This window comes from Lathyrus oleraceus, chromosome 4, assembly GCF_024323335.1.
Source record: "Lathyrus oleraceus cultivar Zhongwan6 chromosome 4, CAAS_Psat_ZW6_1.0, whole genome shotgun sequence".
Classification (NCBI taxonomy): Eukaryota; Viridiplantae; Streptophyta; class Magnoliopsida; order Fabales; family Fabaceae; genus Lathyrus; species Lathyrus oleraceus.
This window is the reverse complement of record NC_066582.1, coordinates 144998511-145023319: the sequence shown is the minus strand read 5'-3', so window position 1 is coordinate 145023319 and position 24809 is coordinate 144998511. Positions and strand designations below refer to the sequence as shown.

The 24809-nt window shown below is 33.5% G+C and overlaps 2 protein-coding genes and 1 non-coding gene across 4 annotated transcripts; 1 reads left to right on the top strand and 2 right to left on the bottom strand.

Moving 5' to 3' along the window:
• Positions 1-11968: 11968 nt before the first annotated feature.
• On the bottom strand, positions 11969-12041 carry TRNAK-UUU (transfer RNA lysine (anticodon UUU)). Its single transcript has one exon. It is a non-coding gene; the product is annotated as a tRNA-Lys (tRNA).
• A 2624-nt stretch (positions 12042-14665) lies between these two features.
• Positions 14666-17267, top strand: LOC127074162 (autophagy-related protein 8f). 2 transcript variants are annotated; one of them, XM_051015457.1, is made up of 6 exons: positions 14666-14806; positions 15149-15190; positions 15307-15362; positions 15984-16036; positions 16781-16899; positions 17005-17267. In XM_051015457.1, exons 2-6 carry the CDS (start codon positions 15154-15156, stop codon positions 17106-17108), a joined length of 369 nt encoding a protein of 122 aa, XP_050871414.1. In that variant the 5' UTR covers positions 14666-14806; positions 15149-15153; the 3' UTR covers positions 17109-17267. The 2 variants fall into 2 exon arrangements, with proteins under 2 accessions (XP_050871414.1, XP_050871415.1); XM_051015458.1 differs by having other exon boundaries at positions 14721-14896.
• Positions 17268-18704: 1437 nt separating this feature from the next.
• LOC127074161 (uncharacterized) lies at positions 18705-23164 on the bottom strand. Its single transcript, XM_051015456.1, has 5 exons — positions 22714-23164; positions 22542-22626; positions 19453-19541; positions 18913-19091; positions 18705-18881 (listed from the first exon to the last, which is right to left on the bottom strand). The coding sequence occupies exons 1-4, from the start codon at positions 23086-23088 to the stop codon at positions 18948-18950; spliced, it is 693 nt and encodes a 230-aa protein (XP_050871413.1). The 5' UTR covers positions 23089-23164; the 3' UTR covers positions 18705-18881; positions 18913-18947.
• Positions 23165-24809: the final 1645 nt, after the last annotated feature.

Genomic DNA, 24809 nt, shown 5'->3' with positions numbered 1-24809 from the left:
CATTGGAGACTTGAAGAGTCTCGCTGATCTACACAAGTATTTTGACAAGCTAATTTTTTGTGTGAAAAGCTATCATCTTTTGTATACAGTGTTATTTAAGTATCTATTATTCATTTGTGTAAATATACTTTTGAAGAAGCATCTTGTAACATATAAACTTTTATTCAAACTATTTGTTTGATTCCTTAAGGAGGTTATCCTTGAGAAGACAAATAAAGTTGTTCTTTGTGAATCCTTGAGGAGACTAAGGCTTAGTTGGATCATTGAGAATACAAAGAAGGTTATTCATTGTTTTTATTGTAATTTGTTGATTATAGTGGATTAAGTCCTTGTGTATAAGAAAAATCACCTTGGCGGGTGGACTGGATTAGCTTTAAGTTTCAAGCGAACCAGTATAAAAATCATTGTGTTTTTATCTCTTCATTATTTGACGTATTAGTAGACTTTTTATTTTGGAAAAAGATTTTGCTTTTAAAACCCAATTCAACCCCCTCCTTCTGGTGTTTTTGACACCTTTAATTGGTATCAGAGCCTGGTTCTGATTGTGATAAAAAAAAATTGTCAACACTTCACAGTGTTCAGTACCGATCCAGTTGTGTGAGAAATAATGGTTGCTGCTAACATCGGTAATGATAGAGATCATTACAATGCTAAACCACCTATTTTTGATGGTGAAAAGTTTGACTGTTGGAAAGACATAATAGAAAGTTTATTTCTTGGTTATGATGTTGATCTCTGGGATCTCGTAGTTGATGGCTATGTTCATCTAGTAAATGCTGAAGGAAATATTTTAGCAAGAAGTGCTATGTATAATCAACAAAAGAAAGACTTTAAAAATCATCATAAGGCCAGAACCATTTTGCTCAATGTTATCTCTTATATGGAGTATGAGAAGATAACAAACGGAGATTCTGCCAAATCCATTTTTGACTCTCTGAGATTGACTCATGAGGGAAACGCTCAAGTAAAGGAAACAAAGGACTTGGACATAATCCATAAATATGAGGCTTTCAAAATGGAAGATGATGAAAATGTTCAAACCATGTTCTCAAGGTTTCAGATGCTTATTGCAGGACTTAAGGTTCTGGACAAAGGGTACTCTATAGTTGATCATGTCAATAAAATTACCAGAAGTCTTCCTAAAAATGGAGACCTATGGTAACTGCTTTAAAGTTGGCTAAGGATCTCAATAGCACCAGTCTTGAAGAACTTGTTAGTTCTTTAAGAAGTCACGAGATTGAGCTAGAAGAAGATGAACCTTAAAAGAGAGGTAAATCTGTAACTCTAAAATCTAAGCCTGAGAAGACTATAGCATATCAAGCTGAGGAAGAATCAGAAGGATCTGATGAAGACTCAGAAGATGGTGATGAGTTGTCTCTAATCTCAAGAAGAGTCAACAGACTCTAGAAACACATGCAAAGTGGTCAAGGGAAATTCAAAGGAGTCAGAAGGACTGCTGGTCGCTTTGAATCCTCATCTGGTCAAAAGAAGAAAACTTCAGGAAAAGAAGTTATTTGTTTCGAATGCAAGGAGCCATGCCATTACAAGAACGAATGTCCCAAGTTGGGTTGTACAAAAACTACAAAACCCGACGAAAGTCAGAAGGTCAAACCAAAATCTCTCTATGTGCATTTCGTGTCTGCTGGCACTGAGTCTGATATTACTGCACATACACATAAGCATACTAAGGATAAGAACTCTGTTTTGAAACCTAAGTATCATGCACAATCTCTCATGAATATCCTTCTGCTAAAATACCCAAAGTTGTGAGAAACTTTGGGAAAACTAACAAAAGAGGACCCAGAAAGTGGGTACCTAAGGATAAAATTATTTGTGTTGCAGACATCCTTAACAGCTTAGCTGAGACACCAATCATGGTACCTGGACAGTGGATGCTCGCGACACATGACAGGAAGAAGGTCTATGTTCTAAGATTTGGAACATAAGCCTGAAGGCTTCGTTGGTTTCGGAGGAAACCAGAAAGTAAAGATCATTGGCTCTGGAACCATTGGTAACGGTAAACTTCCTTTTATTACTAATGTTCTTTTAGTTGATGGTCTAATTCATAATCTATTATCCACTAGCCAACTTAGTGACAATGGTTATGATATCATCTTTAATCAAAAGTCTTGTAAGGCTGTTAGTCAGAAAGATGGGACAATCTTTTTTAATGGAAAGAGGAAAAACAACATTTATAAAATTAGACTTTCTAATCTTGAAGATCAAAATGTAAAATTTCTAATGTATGTTAATGAAGAGCAATGGGTTTGGCATAGACGTTTGGGTCATGTTAGCATGAGAAGGATTTCTCAGCTAAATAAGCTTGAATTAGTCAGAGGTCTACCCAAACTGAAGTTCGCTTCAGATGCTCTTTATGAAGCATGTCAGAAAGGCAAATGTTCTAAAACATATTTCAAATCTAAAACTATTGTTTCTACCTCTAGACCATTAGAGCTTCTGCACATTGATTTGTTTGGACCAGTGAAAACTGCTTTTATCAATGGAAAGAAATATGGATTAGTCATTGTTGATGACAATGGTCCGTGGACATGGGTAAAGTTCTTGAAACACAAGGACGAGTCTTACTCTGTGTTCTCTATTTTCTGCACACTAGTGCAAACAAAAATGAATTGCAAAATAGTCAAAGTCATAAGTGATCATGGTAGCGAATTTGAAAATAAACACTTTGAAAATGTTTTTAATTCAAATGGTATTTCCCATGATTTCTAATATCCTAGAACTCCACAGTAAAATGGAGATGCAGAAAGGAAGAATAAGAGTTTACAAGAAAAGGCTTGCACCATGATCCAAGAAACTAATATGGCTAAGCATTTCTGGGAAGAAGCAGTCAACACAACGTGTTATATTCAGAACAAGATTTCTAATCGACCTATTCTGGGTAAGACTCCTTATGAATTGTGGAAGAACAAAAAGCCCGACATTTCTTACTTTCATCCTTTTGGATGTGAATGCTTTATGTTAAACACTAAAGAGAATCTTGGCAAGTTTGACTCCAAGGCACAAACGTGTTTGCTATTAGGATCTTCTGAATGCTCTAAATGCTACAGAATCTTTAATACAGAAACACGAATTATTGAGGAATCAATTCATGTTAGATTTAATGATAAGCTTGACCCTGAAAAGTCAAAGCTAGTTGAGAAATTTGCAGATCTGAAGATCAATCTTTCAGAATCCAAAGAAATTGTCTCTAAAGAAAAAAACTCAGAAGGCAAGCCTAGAGAATCTGAAGAAACAACTCAACCAGAAGCAATTGTTGATCCAAATCATCAGAAGAAAAGTAGATCAAGAACTTCTCATTCCAAAGAACTAATTCTGGGAGACAAGAATGCTCCAGCCAGAACTAGATCTTCATTCAGACCCTCTGAAGAAACTCTTATAGGTTTGGTGTCTTTGATAGAACCCACCTCCATTGATGAAGCTCTTCTAGACAATGAATGGATTCTGGCTATGCAAGATGAACCGAATCAATTCACCTGAAATGATGTTTGGGATCTTGTTCAGAAACCAAATAGCTTCCATGTCATTGGAACCAAATGGGTTTTCAGAAACAAGCTCAATGAGAAAGGTGAAGTTGTCAGAAAGAAAGCTCGATCGGTATCACAAGGTTATAGTCAGCAAGAAGGTATAGACTATACAGAAACCTTTGCTCGAGTTGCCAGGTTAGAGTTTATTTGTATTTTAATTTCTTTTGCAGTCAATCATAACATCATACTTTATCAAATGGATGTTAAGAGTGCACTCCTGAATGGTTATATTTCTGAAGAAGTTTATGTGCATCAACCTCCTGGTTCCGGAAGTTCTCAAAACACTGACTTTGTTTTTAAATTGAAAAAGTTTGTGTATGGTCTAAAGCAAGCTCCAAGAGCTTGGTATGATAGACTAAGCAACTTTTTGTTGGAAAATAATTTTACCAGAGGAAAAGTGGGCACAACTCTCTTTTGCAAAACCTTCAAGAATGGCATTCTAGTTGTGCAAACATATGTTGATGATATTATTTATGTTTCTGCTAATGCGTCGTTGTGCAAGGATTTTGCTAAGTCTATGCAGGCAGAATTTGAAATGAGCCTGATGGGAGAACTGAAGTTCTTTCTGGGAATTCAAATTGATCAAAGACCAGAAAGCACGTATATTCATCAAAGAAAATATACAAAGGAACTTCTGAAGAAATTTAATTTATCAGAATGTAAGCTAGCAAAGACTCCAATGCATCCTACATGGATTCTAGAGAAAGAAGAGGTAAGTAGTAAGGTAAATCAGAAGCTTTTCAGAGGTATGATAGGTTATCTTATGTATCTAACAACTTTTAAACATGATATCTTGTTTAGTGTATGCTTATGTGCTCGCTTCCAATCAGATCCTAGAGAAACTCACATAACTGCTGTTAAGAGAATCTTTAGGTATCTGAAAGGTACTACTAATCTTTCTTTATTTATGGAAAATCAAGTGAGTATAACTTAGTAGGCTATTGTGACGCTGACTATGCTGGAGTTAGAATTAGAAAAAAAAAAGTACTTCTGGAAGTTGTCAATTTCTGGGAGACAGCTTAATCTCATGGTCCAATAAGAGACAGTCAACAATTGCGCTATCAACAACTAAAGCTGAATACATTGCAGCTTCTGGATGCAACACTTAGATACTCTAGATGGAGTCAGTCGGAAGATTATCAGATATCTGAGAGTAACATTCCTATTTTCTGTGATAATACTTATGCTATCTGTTTATCTAAGAATCATATCTTGCATTCTAGGGCTAAGCATATTGGAATAAAATATCACGTTTTACGTAACTATGTTCAGGAGGGAATTTCCACTTAAAATTTGTTGATACAGACCATCAATGAGCTGATATCTTTACAAAACCCCTTGCTAAAGATAGATTCACATTCATTCTAGAAAACCTATTTATGAAACCATGTCCATAATGAAAAGATGTTATTCAGAATGTAAAGTCTCTAGAACTCAAGGTAAGATTCTGAGATCGTTCTACTTTTTTACTCTAAAACTTGAAGCTTTTGAAGTGAGGAAGTTTTCATGAATCAGAAAGGTTCTGATCAGAAGAAATCTTATCGATTTGTCTTCCTGATTCTGAACAGTTAATGCATTTAATGGTTGTCTTGTCGTTTGATTTCGTGTGGTTCTTAGTGGAGATAATTGTCCCACTTTCTGAACATGCGTGATTAAAGTGTGACACATTGGGTTTAACAATTCTTGGAATTAGGTCTAAACCTTTACACTTCCCCCTATGTCTACGCACACGTTTTGTCATTATTGCTAAAATTGTGTATTTAAACTCACATCACTCACATTTTCACACTACACGCACATTTATTCTACACTTTCAATTTTTCAAACCTCAAACTCTCTCTCTCTCTCTCTCTCTCTCAATTGTTCTTCATCTTCATCCTCTCTCACTTAAATGGCTGAACAACAATCTTCAATGGCTCAATAATCTTCAAAGACTGCTGAACAACAATATCATACTGAAGGCATTATACTGGAAGGGATTCCTGAACTTACTATCCACACTCCAGTAAATGAGCTCACAATGCTCTGTGAAACGACCGTGGATTTCAAAAACCTGAAGGAGAATGGTTTTGATTTCACAGAAACCCTGAATGTTCAAAGATGGAACACGTTTTTTGAGAGACTCACAGGTCCAGTTTATCCTGTGCTAGTTAAAAAAAATTGGGTTCATGCCACTACGGAAAGAGAAACAATTACCTCTTATGTCATGAATAGGAAAATCGTCATCACTAAGAAGTCCATTGCGGACCTCATTGGGCATGATGGCAAAGGTAAAGAGTTCATAATGCAACCATCACAACTAAGAGGGACAATGATATATCTCTAGTAATCTTCAAAGAAGGTACCAACTTTATTGATGAAAAAGGTCCCAGTGCCAAGGATTTAACCAACAATTTAAGGGTTTGGTTCAAGATTATTTTAGGGTGTATCAATCACAGACCAAGTACCAACAGTTCTGACTACATAAATACTCGACAGAAGATTATGATGTTCCTTCTGGAGAAGGGAGTTAAGCTGGGATTGTCATTGCTTATGTTCAAATTCATCAGGGATTCTATCAGAGAATCCAAAATTTGTGGATCCTCCAAGAAAAACAAATTCACACCAAATGGCAGGTTAATCTCAGACATTCTGGTGGGAAATGGAGTGGTAGATGACCTTATGGTCAGTGGACTAACATAAGAGCTGATAAAAGATACTGGGAAAGTGTTATAGGGTAAGAATCTGAAAAGTATGAGTCTCATCTCAAATATTTGAAGACCAGAAATCGTTCTGACCAAGGATGACATTGTGGTACCAGATATCCAATAGATGAATATCTCATCTTCACCAAAATGGATCCTCCACAGGTTCTGATGGCGTATCTAGAAAGTTGTCTGAAAGATGGCATAAACCCATTGGTGGATCCCTTTAATCTTCCAGAAACCTACCCAGATGTCCATGGTAAAAGGAAAAAGGAATTCAGAGGTGAAGGATCCTCCAGAGCTCAGAAGAAGAAAAAGGTCTCTATATTTCAATATGAAGATGAGGTGTCTCTAAGTGAGCACCAGAAGGTTATGATCCTAAAGGATACGTCTGGGGTTGCTCAACCCTCAAGAGCTTCTGGTAATTTTCCTGTCGACTCTTCTGATTCTATTTCTCTTCCATCTAGAATCTTACCACCTACACCATCATCTCAACCTAAATTTTTTGAACCACTTCCATTATCCACACCAGATATAACTCCACCTATTTCAACACCTGTTATCAATATACCACCACCACCACAATCTACTCAAACCATAACAATATTTGTCACAGAAACTCCTATAGTTTTTGTTCCTATTTTAGAACAACCATTGATACCACCTCCATCATATTCTCCATAGTTACAAACTACACCCATCTCACCACCATTAATTGTTTCTGCTCCCTAACCAACTAATCCAAATGTTACACCACCTAGAACATCTCCTGCAATGAGTGTCTCTGACAGGCATGTTTCTGAAGGAACTCCTGAAAGAATGTTCGACTTTGAACCAGAATCATCCCCCATCATTCTGCCCTATCATCCCTCTGTCTTTGGTCCTGACTTTGACGAGTCCATAATCAACCTGAACATTAAATATCCCAAAATCCAAACACCATCCTCTCTTGACCTTGGTAAGATTCTAATGGAGTTTGATTCAGAATCTAAGAAGCATTTGGAGAAAGAAATTACTGTTAGTCATTCTTCTACAAACCCTGCTGCTAGCGATTCAGCATGGGGAGCTTATAGAAGCAGGATAAATTCTGAAGTCTCTAAGATGAAGGATATTGGTTATACTTTAGTAGAAAGCAAATTTCATTATGGGTTCGTGCCCTTAATGGAATTATGGAAGCTGAGGAATTCTCAACTTTGTCTTCCTGCACTAGAAGTTAAAGAGGTCTCTCGAGAACCTATGGTAGAAGAAGAAGAAGAAGATGTTCCGACAACAGAGTCTGCTCAGAACACTGAGTCTACTGCTCCAGAATCTTATGCTTTTGAACCTGAAGACGCTGCAATGGAAGAAGCTCCAAACCAGATTGTAGTCTCTAAAGCTTTTGCATCTCAGCCTATTCCAGTTTCTCTTCTGAGAACCATTGAGCAGATTAAGGATGATAATGCTAAGATCAATGAGCGTTTGGATAAGCAAGATATGATGTTTCAGCTGATTCTGTCAAGACTTCCTCATCCCCCTCCCCCACCTCCTCCTCAGAACCCCTAATTTTTTTTACCTTAACTGTTTCGCATTTCTTTTCTTTTTAAACTGTAATTTGCACTGCCTTTTTGGCATGTTTTTATTCAATGAAGTTGTTTTTGTTTCTCATTATTTACTTTGTCTTGTTTTTCTTTTTGATTGATGACAAAGGGAGAGAAAACATAACATTCCAAAGGGGGAGAATTAAGAGTTTATTTTGATATCTAAATTCCTAAGTAAAAAACCCAAACATTATTTTAATGTTTCTATTAACAAATACTTCAAGAAAAGTTTGTTAAGTGTTTTTTTGCAGGGTTAACTCTCAAAATTCAAAATGATTTGTTAAAGCTTCTTTCTCAAGAATCAGAATAATTCTCAAAGAAGTTTCTAAAGAAAGGTCTTCAAAGTAGTTTCTGAAGAAAGGTCTTCAAAGAAGTTTATGAAGAAAGCTCTTCTGAAGGTCTATCAAAAGGATGATGTTATCAACCGGTGTTCTAGACAATATCAATCAACTTCTGAAGTTAAATCAGATTCTGACTAATTATTCATTATGGTACTTCAAAAGGTAAATCAGGAGAGTATTCTTTCATTTTGAGTTTATCTTTATAGAACTATACATCTCAGGGGGAGCTTTGTGCTTCTGTAAGATGTATTCTTCTGTGATTACCCTGTACAAAACTGTTCATCAAAATACATGTTTTGTCATCAACAAAAAGGGGGAGATTGTTAGAACAAGATTTGGTTATGCATCTATACCTTGAGTTTTGATGATAACAATGTTGTATTTGTGTGAGAACAATTTTGGCACCCTAATGGTTTGTTATTGTGTAGCTTTAACAAACAGTTCTAATTCTGATCACATGATGTGTAACATCATCAATTTTCTGAATTTTGTGTTCCAAATTCGCTTTTACGTTGCAATTAGAAGTTCTGAAAGACGTCAATATTACTGCTACAATGTTCTTTTTGCTTCTGCGTTATCTCACCCATTAGAAGCTTCTGAGGAGACTATGTATTATTGTTGCAATGTTCTGTCAATTGTTTTGCTTCTGGACGTGACTCTGATCAACAAGCTTCTGAAGAATGGCAAGCTTCTAAAGTTGTGTTATGTAGATGAAGATTCTGAAGATCTCAATACAAACGATTGAAGTTATCAAGGTTCTGACTGAGGTTTCTGATGACTCTGAAGATTCTGAAGACACTGAAGAACTCAACCAAACTACTGGCGCTGTTAAGGTTCTGACCCAAGGTTCTGAAGTTTATGAATTCAACTCTACTTCTTTACTTCATGCTTCAATCATCTTTTATCATAAGTCAATGAATCTGAAGATAAGAAAAAATGGAAACGTGATCAAATAGTACATAGTACAAATCGAATAACTTTTCTACTACCTGATTTCGTGGGTAAGGATTGTATTATTCATCACACCTGTCACTGAATATGTGGGCGAAAAGATAGTATGTAGTATCATTCCTTTCTCATCCAACAGTGGATAGCCGCTCAAGGAGCTTTCTCTATTTTGCCCTTCAACTGTCACATGCTTATACTATATAAGCATGCATTGGAGACTTGAAGAATCTCGCTGATCTACACAAGTATTTTGAAAAGCTAATTTTTTGTGTGAAAAGCTACCATCTCTTGTATACAGTGTTCTTTAAGTATTTATTATTCATTTGTGTAAATCTGCTTTTGAAGAAGCATCTTGTAACACATAAACTTTTATTTAAACTATTTGTTTGATTCCATTAGAAGGTTATCCTTAAAAAGACAAATAAAGTTGTTCTTTGTGAATCCTTGAGGAGACTAAGGTTTAGTTGGATCCTTGAGAAGACAAAGAAGGGTATTCTTTATGTTTATTGTAATCTGTTGATTATAGTGGATTAAGTCCTTGTGTATAAGGCAAATTACCTTGGCGGGTGGACTAGATTAGCTTTGAGTTTCAAGCAAACCAGGATAAAAATCATTGTGTTTTTATCTCTTAACTATTTAACGTATTAGTAGAGTTTTTATTTTGGAAAAAACTTTGCTTTGAAAACCCAATTACCCCCCCCCCCCCCTCCCCCCCAATTTCTTGTGTTTTTAACACCTTAAACATTCACTTAAAATCTTAAGGTGATAAGTGAGTGGATTCTCTCACTTATAAATGCTCAAGTCTCCATATTTCCACCCAATGTGAGACTATTATCCATAATACTCACACTTGATACATTCTCAACACTCCCCCTTAAGTATGAGTCCACAATACTAAAAGATGGTAATGGATTCATGAGAAGGATTTAAGTCCTAATGTTGTTATATCTAACGATCAATCCCTTTAGAAAACAAATGATCTACTCAAGATGCTTATACTTTTGAATAATATAACTCAATAAAAACAAATATTTTGGTGAACAATTGCAAGATGGTATAGGTATAAGAAACTCAATTTTGTCCCATATAATTAAAGGTCGGTGAAATAGACATATGGGGTTCGATAGGCTTGTTTAATTGAATGTAAATATTTGTTTTATAAATAAGAAAATTAAAAAGAAATGATTACCCTTAGTATAATGATCTTGAAAATTAAGTCAGTGTTCTGAAGCATTGTCGAAGCATGTCGTACTTTGAGTAATTTAAGGAGTGATGGTTCTCATGATCCATGATAAGACCATGTTATTGCAGTGATTTCAAAAATTAACATTTTCATATGTGAGAGGCGTTTGAGACAAATAACTCTTGATAAACTTGAGCCTTGGAGAGGGGGGCATGCTTCTTTTTCTTGAGCAACACCTTTGTGAGAGACACACATATTCACCTAAAACCTTAAAGTGATAGGTGGGTGTGTTCTCTCACTTATAAATGCTCAAGTCTCCATATTTCCAACCAATGTGAGACTATTATCCACACTACTCACACTTGATACATTCTCAATAGTCTTGATTTAGTTTTTTTCCCTAATGTTGTCTTTCATGGACTATTGATTATTGGATTTATACCCTAGGGGGAAGTCATGCTTGAAATATAAATTTTGTTGTGTTATTGGTTCTTATTGTAATTGTTCCAAAGCATGGAGTTCCTTAGTTTTCATCTCCAATTCCTTTACCTTAAATGGTGGATGATTTATCTTTATCGTGGTTATTTGTTTGAACATAAAGGATAGTAAATTCATGGTTAATAGATGGTGGAGAAAGGTCTTATTCAATAACCAATTAATAGGTTTTTCTAAAATATGGTAATGGATTCATGAGAAGGATTTAAGTCCTAATGTTGTGAGAGGCGTTTGAGACAAATAACTCTTGATAAACTTGAGCCTTGGAGAGGGGGGCATGCTTCTTTTTCTTGAGCAACACCTTTGTGAGAGACACACATATTCACCTAAAACCTTAAAGTGATAGGTGGGTGTGTTCTCTCACTTATAAATGCTCAAGTCTCCATATTTCCAACCAATGTGAGACTATTATCCACACTACTCACACTTGATACATTCTCAATAGTCTTGATTTAGTTTTTTTCCCTAATGTTGTCTTTCATGGACTATTGATTATTGGATTTATACCCTAGGGGGAAGTCATGCTTGAAATATAAATTTTGTTGTGTTATTGGTTCTTATTGTAATTGTTCCAAAGCATGGAGTTCCTTAGTTTTCATCTCCAATTCCTTTACCTTAAATGGTGGATGATTTATCTTTATCGTGGTTATTTGTTTGAACATAAAGGATAGTAAATTCATGGTTAATAGATGGTGGAGAAAGGTCTTATTCAATAACCAATTAATAGGTTTTTCTAAAATATGGTAATGGATTCATGAGAAGGATTTAAGTCCTAATGTTGTTATATCTAATGATCAATCCCTTTAGAAAACAAGTGATCTACTCAAGATGCTTATACTTTTGAATAATATAACTCAATAAAAACGAATATTTTGGTGAACAATTCCAAGATGGTATAGGTATAAGAAACTCAATTTTGTCCCATATAATTAATTGAATGTAAGTATTTGTTTTATAAATAAGAAAATTAAAAAGAAATGATTACTCTTAGTATAAAGATCTTGAAAATTATTAACTCTTGTGTTGGGAAGAAGAATATATGATGAAAAAAGGAAGCTTAAAAATGTTGTCTACTCATATAAAAATGTTGTCCCATATAGTTAATTGAATGTAAGTATTTGTTTTATGAATAAGAAAATTAAAATGAAGCGTAAAAATATTGTCTACTGATACCTAAGAGATTTTCTTTTGACTTCGCCGTCTGTGGGAATCGAACCCACGACCACGTGGTTAAAAGCCACGCGCTCTACCAGCTGAGCTAAGACGGCTACATGTTATTGTTTTCTATTTCAAATAATACATATTAAACTATAGATTTAACCCTTAAAAAGTATTCCTAAAGATATACTCTTAAACGGATATGAAATACTTCCTGAAATATATTATTTTATATAATAAAACCATGTTAACAATTTAGATTTAGATACTTTATATTAGAAAAAAAGCTAAATTGATATATATTAAAAGAAAAGATAATTAACTCAAACACAAAATATGCTAAAAGAAAATTTAAAATAAAGGTTCAATTAGGTAAAAAAAACAAGATTAAACATAAATAAAAAAGCATAAGTATATTATAGAATAGTCAATAACATAATATCGAATAATTAAGCCACCATGAACTTAAATAAAAAGTACATTCAATCTTTTGGCCTGTAGCCATCACGAAGAAAAAACTTTCACCTTTTCAATAATATGTTAAATTTTTAACTCTCTGTTGTCAAAAGTAGAAAATTTATTTCCTTCTAGCTAATCTAGATGATTGCCAACTAAATTACTTAAAGACACTTATGAAACTCCTTACTAAAAGAATGGGCACCGAAAATTACAAAACATAATCACCGATGACATTTGGATGGACATAGTGAATCCTCAACGACACTATAAGAATAAATATTAAAGGTTCTCGTGTTTTTCGCATCCATTTAATCACCCTTGAGCTTTAAGGTATTATTACATATCATTTTAGATTATCTTTAGTAGGGATCTAGAAAGAAGACACTTCAAAAACCAACATGAGTAACCATTTTCTTGAAAAAAATAATTGTTTCTTTATTATCTTCCACACGAACAAAGATATTTTAAGCGGCGTAATTGTGTTTCAAATGAGCTTCATGGTCGACCCGTGATTAATTTATTCTTCATGAATTAGAATATGATATATACACCTCACCGAGTAACCATCAACACCACTCCCAATGGTTATCAATATTATCTTACAAAATAATGTTATCTAACAAATATCAACACTTTGTCACATGTGCATTCTCACATGAGAACGATCACCTTGTTACCTCTAATTTGACCCTCAGAATCTCAACATAATCTACTATTCCCCGTGACAGAAATATTTTTATCTACCGCCAACTCATAAAATGGAAGAAACTTAGAACAAGTATTTCTTCCTTTCAACCAATGATCCTTCTAAAATGGTGATCAGTCATAATTATCCACCAAATCAGTAAAATGATCGTCTAACCATCGGCTATGAATCACATAACATATTTCCCTAACTCTAGATAGATCTTTCAACCACATAGACGCCTAACTACCTCCACCCTTAATATATAAGCACCTTCTACTTCATATTTTGTTGTTAAAACCTTGAACCTCAAATTGTTAAGGCCAACATGCAACATTTACCACCACTTGCCTACCAAGGTAAGTTAAATTCTTTTATTCTTCACACTCCAACCCACATACTTCCTTATTTGAGTATATTTTGTCTCAATTAATCCATTGAATTTTATGCAAATCCTCAACCTCCTAAAGAAATGCTTTAGTAAAGATTTATTGAGCAAATGATACTTGTGAGAGCTAAGAAGAAGGGAAAAAAATAAACTTACGAAGAAGTTGAAACATATTTAACGAGTACTAAACAACCATTCATGGACATATTTTTATTTTTCCAGTTCGATAACACTTTTTTATTCTCTCCACCATCAAAATATAAAATAAATTTTAGTGAGGACTACTCCAAAATGGGAGATAAAGATATAAAAAAAGGAGTATGATTAATTAAACCTTAGTGAAGAAGTCAGTAGCCGTCCTTAAAATTAATGAGACCAACACTATCTTACAAAAAAAACCAACCTTAAAATTTGATATCATTTAAAAGAAAATATTAAAATGCTCTTTTGGTCGTGTCCTCTCTTATTTTCCTAATATAATGATTAAATGTCACAGGAAAAAGGAAAATAATAGTACTGAGAGAGAGAAAAGTGAATCAATGATTAAGATTATATTATAATAAAAACATGAGAAAAATAGTATGAGAGAATCTAATTCCACCTTCAACTATGTAATATTTTTCGAACTCTTCTCACAAGTAATCAGAGTTTTTGTTTATTTATTGTTCATGTAGAATTGTATACACTTAAGTAATCACAAAATATTTTATATGTATACTTTAAACAATTATAATTAAATTAAACATTTATAATTATATCAACATACAATAATTCATAAAGATTATATATTTTAAACAAAATACATTTAATATATATTTTAAAATTAATAAAATCATATTAGTAACATATATATCCTTAAAGTTAAATTTTTTGACTATATTTAAGATATAAAAGAATATATAAATACACTAATTAGATTTAAAAATTATCCAAAAGGAATTTAATTTAATAATTTGAGTATCTTTTAATTCAACTAAATCCCTAATCATTAAGTTTAAATCATCTTAAAATAGGAAATATTTTGATATGATAAATTAATAGTTAAAATAATTTCACCTCTTAACCGTCAATGTAAAAATATCACAACTATTTATAAGTATCTTTTATGATCTATGATTAATTGAAAGGTAAAAATAATTTATAAGTGTATACTATAAATTAATTAAGTTAATTTTTATTTAATATAAAAAGAAATAGTTGTAACAAAAAAAAGCTATTAAAGCAAACAACACAGCAAAGTTTATCTTTTCGTGAAGCAAACACTCCTTTCTTGGAGTTCCGTTCAATAACAGATAAGAGCGTTGATTTTCTCCTATTTTTCGATCGCCTTCACTATTTACGAGGTTCATTGCACCCTAATTATTTGCTTAATTTTTTTCAACTCTTACGTTTTACCTTTTCAAACTTCTTAATCGATCGCCAAATTATTAGAGGTTTTTTTTTTCTCTTTTCCTAAATTCCTTTGCTTAATCATGATCGGAAACTTTAGGGTTCTATTTAATTTTATATTAAATTTTTAGGGTTTTTTAGTGAATTTTGTGTTTGTAGGTCAATTTTCTTTTTGTTTTTCATGATTATTTCTTAGTTGTTGTTTGATTGTTCGGGATATCGATGAATTAATCATCATTTGTTGAACGAATGAGTGATGCTACGGATTAATTGATTTTGTTTGATGATTTTTGCAGGAAGAATGGCAAAAAGTTATTTCAAACAAGAGCATGATCTTGGTACAAGCTTTTTACTATATTTTGCTTGGGTTTTTTGTTGGTGATTTAGTTTATTTGATTGTGTGTGTGTGGAAAGTTGAGTTATATGCAAATAAATGGTTTGTTTTTGTGTTCAGAGAAGAGAAGTGCTGAGGCTGCTAGGATTAGGGAGAAATACCCAGACCGAATTCCGGTGAGAATCATGTATTTGTAGCAGAAGAAATGTTGTTCTTTTTTAGTAATTTTTTCTGCTGGAGGAGACGATGCTTTTCAATTTATATAACTTTTTCTCTGCCCGTTTAAATTATGTTGTTATTTATTTTTTGTATTGATCGTCTGATTGTGCCATGTGCGATCTTTGATGCTTCATCAACAACCTTCCGTGAAAAGAAACTAGGTTGATGTTGAGAAATGTATATTGTATGATAACCTATTTGATGTTTGGGGTTTAGTGTTGTTTGGGTTTACTTGTGCAATCTAATGAGATAGTAATATTGAGTTTTGGAGATGGGATAACTTTAGGGAATATAAGGATGGCTAGCTGGGGTGGGGAGTTAAGGAGTGGAGTGATAAGGAGATCGAAGGTTCAATCCCCACTTAAGCATAATATCTAAACATTGTGGTTAAAAAAATAGATGGGATAACTTTTAGTTTTTGGGCAGAAAGACTTGATGTTGAATACTAATTAAAGGCAATTCTTGTTGATTTATGCTTCTACTTGCTTCCTGCTGCACTCGTGATTTTTGAAAATGTATATTTCTGATAGATCATAGATCATTGTTATTATGCTAAATTGTATCTCATTTGCCTGAAGGTGATTGTGGAGAAGGCAGAAAGAAGTGATATTCCAAGTATTGACAAGAAGAAGTAAGATTTTGTTAATAATTTTAATATAACCTGGAAATGTCACATTAATTGTTTCTACTCATATGTTTGTCTCTTCAAAAGGAAAGAGCTGATTTGATACTATTTATATTATATTATTTTACCGTAACATAATCAACATATACTTGTTATTGGCCAAAATAAGAGAAAGGTGAAAAGTCATGGTTTCTTGTGCAATATTTTTTACAGGTGAAATTTTGTAGATTTAGAAGCCTGCCCCAGTGAATATGTTTAAGATAAACTTTTCGCAATATTCTGTTTGGATTAAAAGTGTATATCATTAAAGCCAAGCTCACAAAGCTCCACATAAATTAAGATTGTTTTCATCCACTGCTTTATAATCAACACAGGACATACTTTTTAAAGAAAAGATCATTCAAACAGTGCACTGCATTCCCCTGTTTATTTTTGTAGAATTTGGCATGCATTTTCTATTGTATATACTTCTCCAGTTCATGTTAGGTCCTCAATTTTTGAGTTAGAAAAACAGAATTTAAACCGGTTGTCTATTTTTATAAGAATTTGATTTATGAATGTGTGGTGTTTGTATAGCTGGATAGTCATGGATCTGTGTTTGTATAAGAATTTGATTTTATGGTGGACTAGTATTATTAGTTTGGAAATTATTTCTGCCAGCTGGTGTATAAAATTTTCAAGGTGTATGACTGGCATTTACGAGTCGCATGTCCCCTTTCATAACTAACAAACTGATTGAATTGATTGTAGGTACCTTGTCCCTGCTGATCTCACAGTTGGACAGTTTGTCTATGTTATCCGTAAAAGAATTAAACTAAGTGCAGAAAAGGCAATCTTTATTTTTGTGGACAATGTCCTTCCACCTACAGGTAAACATCACAAAATTATACATTTTCTTCCCAAAAATTCTTCAGTCTTGTGTAATTTAAAGCAGTTTTAGCCAATCAGCTGATGGCATTCGTCAATTTTCGCAGGAGCAATAATGTCAGCCATATATGATGAGAAGAAGGATGAAGATGGGTTTCTTTATGTTACTTACAGTGGGGAGAACACCTTTGGGGATCTGATTTACCAGTAGCATTTCATAGATTTACAATATATGCTCTGTTGCTCCCTCATTGGCTTGTTCATAAATTCCCAATGCTACTCAATAACAGCCAACATTGTTCTCATTGTCATGTACAGTTATATGTAAATTCTACGAAATTGTTTAATGTTGAAAAAACTTCTTCGTTCATTGCTTCAACTCTTTCATCGTCATCGTGTCGACGTACATTTCAGGTTTATTTTTTAGATAAACCTGGCATGTGTGGCAATTTATTGGCCATAGAAATGGCTGAACATATGATATCCTGTTGTAGTTAACTTGCTGGATAGAAATGCTTATCCAAAAACCGAAGTTGTTGGAGATAAATGTTGACAATTAAAGAAAGTTTGTATATCTATCTTACTACGGTTTTCTCAGATAAAATTACGTTATGGTTCCAACTTGGCTCGCAGCTAGAATTTTGCGCGTTTGGTTAACAGGGGATACTTATGTCCATAATCAATGTGCTTAATGGTAAGGTTAAGGTGGATGCATCCTATTATATTATTACGAAACATTCAACTAAGTATGGGACAAGAACAACAAATTTTAAGTGACCTTGCATCTCATTTTAAACTCAGACCATCTCCCGATTAGAAAAGGCCAATTAAACCAATAATTTAAACTAAACTGAAAAAAACTGATTCTTCTAAAAACTCAAATTGAATCAATAAAAATCAAAATCAAGACACTTTAGTTCGGTTCTTAATTTCAATGTTTAGGAATCGTCAAGCAGATGATCATTCCATTTGATCTTTTATTCATTACATTATTAAGTTCATTTAGCAAAATACATTGTCAAGTAAAAATTCTAAATCACAAAAATTTGTTGTCACCAAATTATTGTCCTCATTGACCGCAACAACTATTATTCTGCTATGTTATAGTCGCCTTCTTTGTATTTCAAATTCTCTTAGTTAGTATTCATATCTTTTTTTATACATTCTTTGCTTCTTACAAAATTCTTTCTAATCATGTTACAAAAATTAAATAATTTTGATGGTGTTTAAGGTGTGAAACATATTAATTTGTTGTGTTTGATTTATTACCATTTTGTATACATTAAATACAACTTATTATAAATTGTTTGAAAAGTAGAGCATAAAATAAATCATATAAAATATATTATTTACAAAAATAATATCAAAAAATATATAGAAAATATGGTAGAGAATACACAAATGAATATAATGTTCAAAAAAAAATAGTTTAAACCGATCAACCGAACCAAACTGGTTAGTTTGGTTTTATTCCATTTTTTAAAAACACTAAAAATCAAACCAAACCAATCTGATAGAAATATATCGGTTCAGACATATCTTCCACCAAAAGCGGTCCAAACCGACCGATTACACTCCTAACTACAGTCAAGATAGAATTGCTTAACTATCTCACTTAAGTGTGTTTGAAACATACTTTTGCTACAATAATGTGACATTAATAGGTACCAACTCTAATGGTGAAACAAAGTGAAGACCAATGTTTAAGGATTCAATGATGCACTCCTATTAGAGATGTTTTTAGATCTGTCTAAAACTAAAGCTTTTCGCTTCATGTGTTAAACTTATAAGAAACTTTCACCAAATATAAAATGAAATACAAAGCCATGATGTTGGCTGCATTTAAATCTATGGAACATAAAGGATAATATCTTCAGCAGATTAGAAAATTCTATGAAAAATAAATATCTTCCTCAGTTGACAACAATCTGAATCGTATAAAAATCAAGAACGGAAAGCTAAAAATGACACCTATCCATGTAACCTTGATTTTTCCTGACACCTATCCATGTAACCTTGATTTTTCCTGACCCCTATTCTAACCAACAAATCAATTACTGCTACAACTGATGATGAATGGATTGATAAATCTGATTAATTCGGATGTCCGGATCCCTAGCTTCAGATCAACCTCACCACCACCCAACCAAAAGAAATCTGGGGTTAGTTTAACAATTGCTTCATCCAAAATCACCTGAAATAAGCCCATAACAACCCATCAACAAGTGAAGAAGATGAAGGCTAGTATCAGGAAAAGGCATATGTAATCAGCAATGTTGAAAAAAAAACAATGACGACGAGGTCATAACTTGTAACCTGTACACAGTAAGCCGAAAAGAAAATCATTTCAGCTTTTATCTTCTGTTATCAACTGATCCCTATTTGCATTAATTATCAATCCAAGTACAGGACAAAGAAAATGTTCAGATTTAGCCTTAAAACAGCTTGAATGATGAGTTGTTTCATTGTCATTATCAGGATGCAATATCTTATACGCTACACCATTATAAGAATTTAGATTCCAATAATAATCACAGGTCAGATCCAGCATTTACCGGAATGTCTGTTTTCATGCCAATACAAGTCACTGCATTGTGTCCATATCCGGTTAACTTCGCTGATATCTCCTCAGGGGCTAGCCTCACTGTATAATAAGTAACAACATGATTACCTTCTAAGCAATAAGGTTAGACATTTAATAAAAGATTTAAATCTCCAAAAACAAAGGGAAGAATTGTCTTTTAACATATAATAAAAAATGAATAAAAGATAACGGATTAACAAGGAGAGCCATAATGCCCATATGGACATATGGGTTAGAACATATATACACATTTTCGCATGATGAATGTAAGTAAAGATCAATGGTACTTCAAAGTTATGGTGTCCCTAGTATGGACCTCCCAAACTTTTACTTCGTGATAAAAACTTTCCTTTATATAGCTGTCAGGTAGAATTTTCATGCAAAAACTACATTGTCAAGGGTTAATGATCTCAGCTCCCCCGCAATCTCAACTTCTGCAGTTTGAAGAAGTTCAAAGTAGACAATAAAGACGGGGTATTGCATTAAAAATGGATCACAACATACAATAAGCATTTCCAGGTATTGTGATTTGTATTGAACAACAATAACAACAACAACCAATTTTATCCCACTAAATGAATCCGGCTACATGGATCAACTTTCACCGTAATGTTCTATCCAGGACCACGCTTCTATCCAAATCGTTAATTTCAAGATCTTTTTTAATAACTTTTCTTATAGTTTTTCTAGGTCTTCCTCTACCTCTAGTTGTTTGATTTTTCTCCATTTGATCTACTCTCCTTACCACAGAATCTACAAGTCTTCTCTCTACGTGTCCAAACCACCAAAGTCTATTTTCCACCATCTTTACTACTATAGACGCTACCCCAATACTCTCTAATATTGTCATCTTTACTACTATAGACGCGCTACCCCAACACTCTCTAATATTGTCATTTATAATCTTATTCTGTCTAGTCTTACCACACATCCAACGCAACATCCTCATTTCAGCTACATTTACTTTATTCTCGTGTTGATTCTTAGCAGTCTTAGCCAAATGGCTTCCTCGCCAAAGAAAGGTTCTCATTCATCCTCTATTTCTCCTAATGAAATTCATCAGGATGCACTGTTCTCTCTTATTTTCTAATGTAACTGACTCTCCCCCCAAAAAGCTCATTTCCCATGCTCTCTTTCCAGCTCGGCCTCCTCGCTATTCTTAAACTGTTACCTGTAATAGACCTTATGTATATTGGGCCTTCCTTCTATATTAGGTGTCACCTGGCCTAATTCAGCTACACGGCCCCTATTAATACCACCTTCTATTAGGTGTCATCTTCCCAAGTCACATTCTCAATTGGACTTCCCTTCTACTAAATCAAACACTACTGCACTGTCACTCCACCTTCGGTAACAGTTCTGTGACCTTAGACCGGCTCCGGCCCACTTCCACAATCATCCTGAACTGCTAGCTCTTTGGGGAGTTCTTCAATGGCACATTTCAGCTGTGATAAATGGAAAAACGCCACTGCTACCACCTCAGTTCCTCTGCAACCTCATTTGCTGCAGCTTGCAGAAGTTCAAGGTAGAGAAGTCAAAAGAGATCATATGATGCAGTTGCGGTGCATTAAGGCTAATTCAATAAATGTGAATATTCACCTTTTCATCTCTTACTAGTGAATAGTTACAGATGACAATCCAAAATAGAAGCTTTAATGCATTAACTTGATAGCCACTGTACGCATTCAGCTCCAATTGGCTTGACAACCACGAAATTGCCAAACCCCCAACCAAATAAGAGTGATTTAAATTACCTCACCTAACCATAGCCATCCCCCGAATCATGCCAAAGAGCCATCGCACATTAAAGAGTTGCTGCAAGTGCAACACAGTCCCCACAAGTTGCAATTTATCAAGACAGCTCAGCAACTTAAAGAAAGATTTAGTTTTCTTTTCTGGAAAAACAAATATTCCCAGCCACTATTTTCAATCACATTTAGGACCCGTTTGATAAACAACTTGACTGAGTGCTTATATATAAGCTATTTCTATAGTCAAGACTCAAGAGGAAAATATGGTCAAATTGTTTTCATATAAGCTATGAGTTGTTTTCATAAGTTATCCTTGTAAAGGTTATCGTAAATAACTTATGGAGATGTCACCACTCCCAAACACCCTGTCAAGGGTTTACACGAGTAGATAAGCCTAGGTAAGCTGTTTTGTAAGCCAATCGAAACACAACCTAAATGTTTTACAATTTTATGGGATAGGCTTTGTCTTTGTTCCTTTCGCATACCTATTTTTCAAGGCTTTTCTCTATCTTAGCCCAAATTCAATAACACAGCAAGAGATAAATCCTGCACACATTAGTTCAGATTTAAGTGGAAATCGAAATTTATATAGCAACATGCAAGAGCAAGACCGTTGCCATGGAGAGTTGTAAGAAACAAGGAAAGATGCTAGTTTCATCTAATAATAAATAAGCAAAACCCATGCTGTCCGCTTTTGCAAACGAACAACCCATCCAAGAAGGCATAACTAGTGTTTTCCTATCACCAAACCCATATAAAATATTCCCCTATTATCCTGTTCAACAAAGTTCGTTGCTTAATAATACAAACGACGACTTATATTTAACAGGGAAATCTCCTTGACCAAACCAAACTCCCCTTCATTAAAATTGTCAAATACAAGAACTTAGCCACACAGAAACAGACCAGTTTTTGAAATATACCAACATGATAGTGCTTAATAGGAAGAAGGTTTCCTATTATAATAAAATTCCTCGTCCCTTCGCCAAACGGCCGCACGCATTGCACCCGCATAAAGGTTTTTGCAATTTCGATTAGTACAAGTGTTGTAATATACTGATTGTGGTTGTTGTAGTGTGAATTAACCACAATTTATTTTTATCATAAAAACCGTGAATAACATCATAGTATCGGCACCTTCCAATATCGTTTTGTCACGGCAGTAACAAACCGTTTTTAAAAACCTTGGCCAATACATAATGTTCAACAAAATTTCACTCAGCACATTTACCCAACTCTAAAACAACTCAGAATTTCAATACACATTGATTAAAGGCCAAACAATTTGACACAAAAACTGCATACATACAGTTGAATTTCTTTTTGGCAATAGTTCCATTGTTGAGAGAGTATAAAAAGTTTCTCACAGCTTCAGCATTGAACCGAGCACTATACTGCAAACAAAAACAAATTGCAACGAAAACCTAGATAAATAAACCACAAAAATTAACAAAATAAAAGATTAAAAAAAAACACAGAACCTGAACAACGACAACATAGTACTTAGAGTTATTTCGATCAGAACAATCAACGACATCGGAAGGAGCTTGCGTGTTAACTAAAACGATGCTTTTACAAAGATGGTGAACCGATGCGGCGCTAAGAGTGTTGCGGCGGGCTTCGAGAGGCCAGTCGTAGTAATCGGAAGCGACTCTCTTGAAGGAGAAGTCGTTAACGGAGTTGGTGCGTAAAATGGAAGAGAGACGAGAGACTGTGTCTGTGTCGGTGTCGGAAAGGTTTTCAGGGTCTTTGGTGAGAGGGGAATCTGTGGGAAGATGAGAATGTTGTTCTAGTTTTGATATGCGTTGGAGGAGGTGGGTTTGGACTCGTTCCAATTCAGCGAGGGGTTCTTCCATTCTGATTAGTGTCGGCGATTTCTAGCTGCGTTTGTTAACGTACTTGTATTAATAAATGTTACAAACCATATCATCATACATTTCAACATCTTTTAATAAAATGACTTCAATTCATACCTTGTAGTAACTTGATTTTTCTACGAACAATAATTTATATTAAATGTTATTAATTGAAATACACTAAGAGTAAGAGTGTAAAGGGACTCATAAAGGTTGGATATTGAAATAAATTTGATTTTTATTTTAAAAATCTATAAAGTAATCAAACGGATGATGATGAATCGACCGTATAAATCTTTTTACACAACGCCTAAAATAATACTATTAACTTTTGATATAAATATAATGTTGAGTGGAGACTCGTATTTTTAACCTTGATTCCTTTTGTAATTTAAGATTTTATATGACTATGATTACTAAGTATATCTCTTTAGGCTTGATAGAGGAAAACTTTATGTAGGATGTTGTTGAAATTAACCGGTGATGATTTATTCATAATTATATTAAAATCTCTTAAATTTATTTTGATTTTTCAACCGATCTATTTTTGAAATTAATTGGACACTCATACTCAATTGGATGGATATCCACAACCAAACAAAAATTCAGAAGAAGTTCAGTTGTAATTTTTTGTTCTTCTCTCTCGATCGACATGTTGTTCTTCTCTCTCAATCCCAGTATGAAACCCTAATTTAAACTTAAACGATTCTTAGTTCTTCTCTCTCTCTCTCTCTCTCTCTCTCTCTCTCTCTCTCTCTCTCTCTCTTCTCTCTCCTCTCTCTCTCTTCTCTCTCCTCTCTCTCTCTCTCTCTCTCTCTCTCTCTCTCTCTCTCTCTCTCTCTCTCTCTCTCTCTCTCTCTCTCTCTCTCTCTCTCTCTCTTCTCTCTCTCTCTCTCTCTCTCTCTCTCTCTCTCTCTCTCTCTCTCTCTCTCTCTCTATATATATATATATATATATATATATATATATATATATATATATTATATATATAATATATATATATATATATATATATATATATATATATATATAGCCGTCAATTTAGAGGGTCGGGGCCTAACTTTTAAGGCCCCCAAAATATAGGGGGCCCAAAATTCTAAAAATAAATGAGCCCTAAAATATATAGGCCCATAAAATTCAAGTAAAGCCTTAAGGCCCCATCATTTTTTTAAGTTGACTTTTTAAAAATAAAAAAATTGATTTTTTTTTAAAGAAAAAATTATTTTATTATTTTATTTTCATAAAAATCATTTTTTTTCAAAAAATATCAACTTTTTTATTTTAGGAAAAATTCAATTTTGTTTCAAATAAAATTAAAATTTTTTATTTAAAAAAATCGATTTAATTTTAATGGAAAAAATCGATTTTTTTTATTTTAGAAAAAACTTTGACTTTTTTATTCTATTTCCGAAAAAAGTCAGTTTTTTTTTATTTTCGAAAAAATTCGGGTTTTTTTTCAAACACAAATCACCTTTTTTTTTTTCAAAAAAATCGAATTTTTTTATATATAAAAAAAATCAAATTTTTTACTTTCAGGAAAAATCGACTTTTTTCTCGAAAAAAATCGATTATTTATTTTCAAAATAAAATTGATATTCTTTTTGAAAAAAATAATTTTTTCTTTTAAAAAAGAATTGACTTTTTTTTCGAAAAAAATTGATTTTTTATTTTTAAAGAAAAACCGCTTTTCTCATTTTAAAAAATTAATCAGTTTTTTTTAC

Coding starts and splice junctions, on each gene's coding strand:
- LOC127074162 (XM_051015457.1), top strand. CDS start 15,154: ATGGCAAAAAGTTATTTCAAACAAGAGCATGATCTTG. Junction 15,363..15,983: donor AATACCCAGACCGAATTCCG/GTGAGAATCATG, acceptor ATTTGCCTGAAG/GTGATTGTGGAGAAGGCAGA. Junction 16,037..16,780: donor CCAAGTATTGACAAGAAGAA/GTAAGATTTTGT, acceptor AATTGATTGTAG/GTACCTTGTCCCTGCTGATC.
- LOC127074161 (XM_051015456.1), bottom strand. CDS start 23,088: ATGGAAGAACCCCTCGCTGAATTGGAACGAGTCCAAACCCACCTCCTC. Junction 22,627..22,713: donor ACTATGTTGTCGTTGTTCAG/GTTCTGTGTTTT, acceptor TTTTGTTTGCAG/TATAGTGCTCGGTTCAATGC. Junction 19,542..22,541: donor TGCCAAAAAGAAATTCAACT/GTATGTATGCAG, acceptor CTTATTATACAG/TGAGGCTAGCCCCTGAGGAG.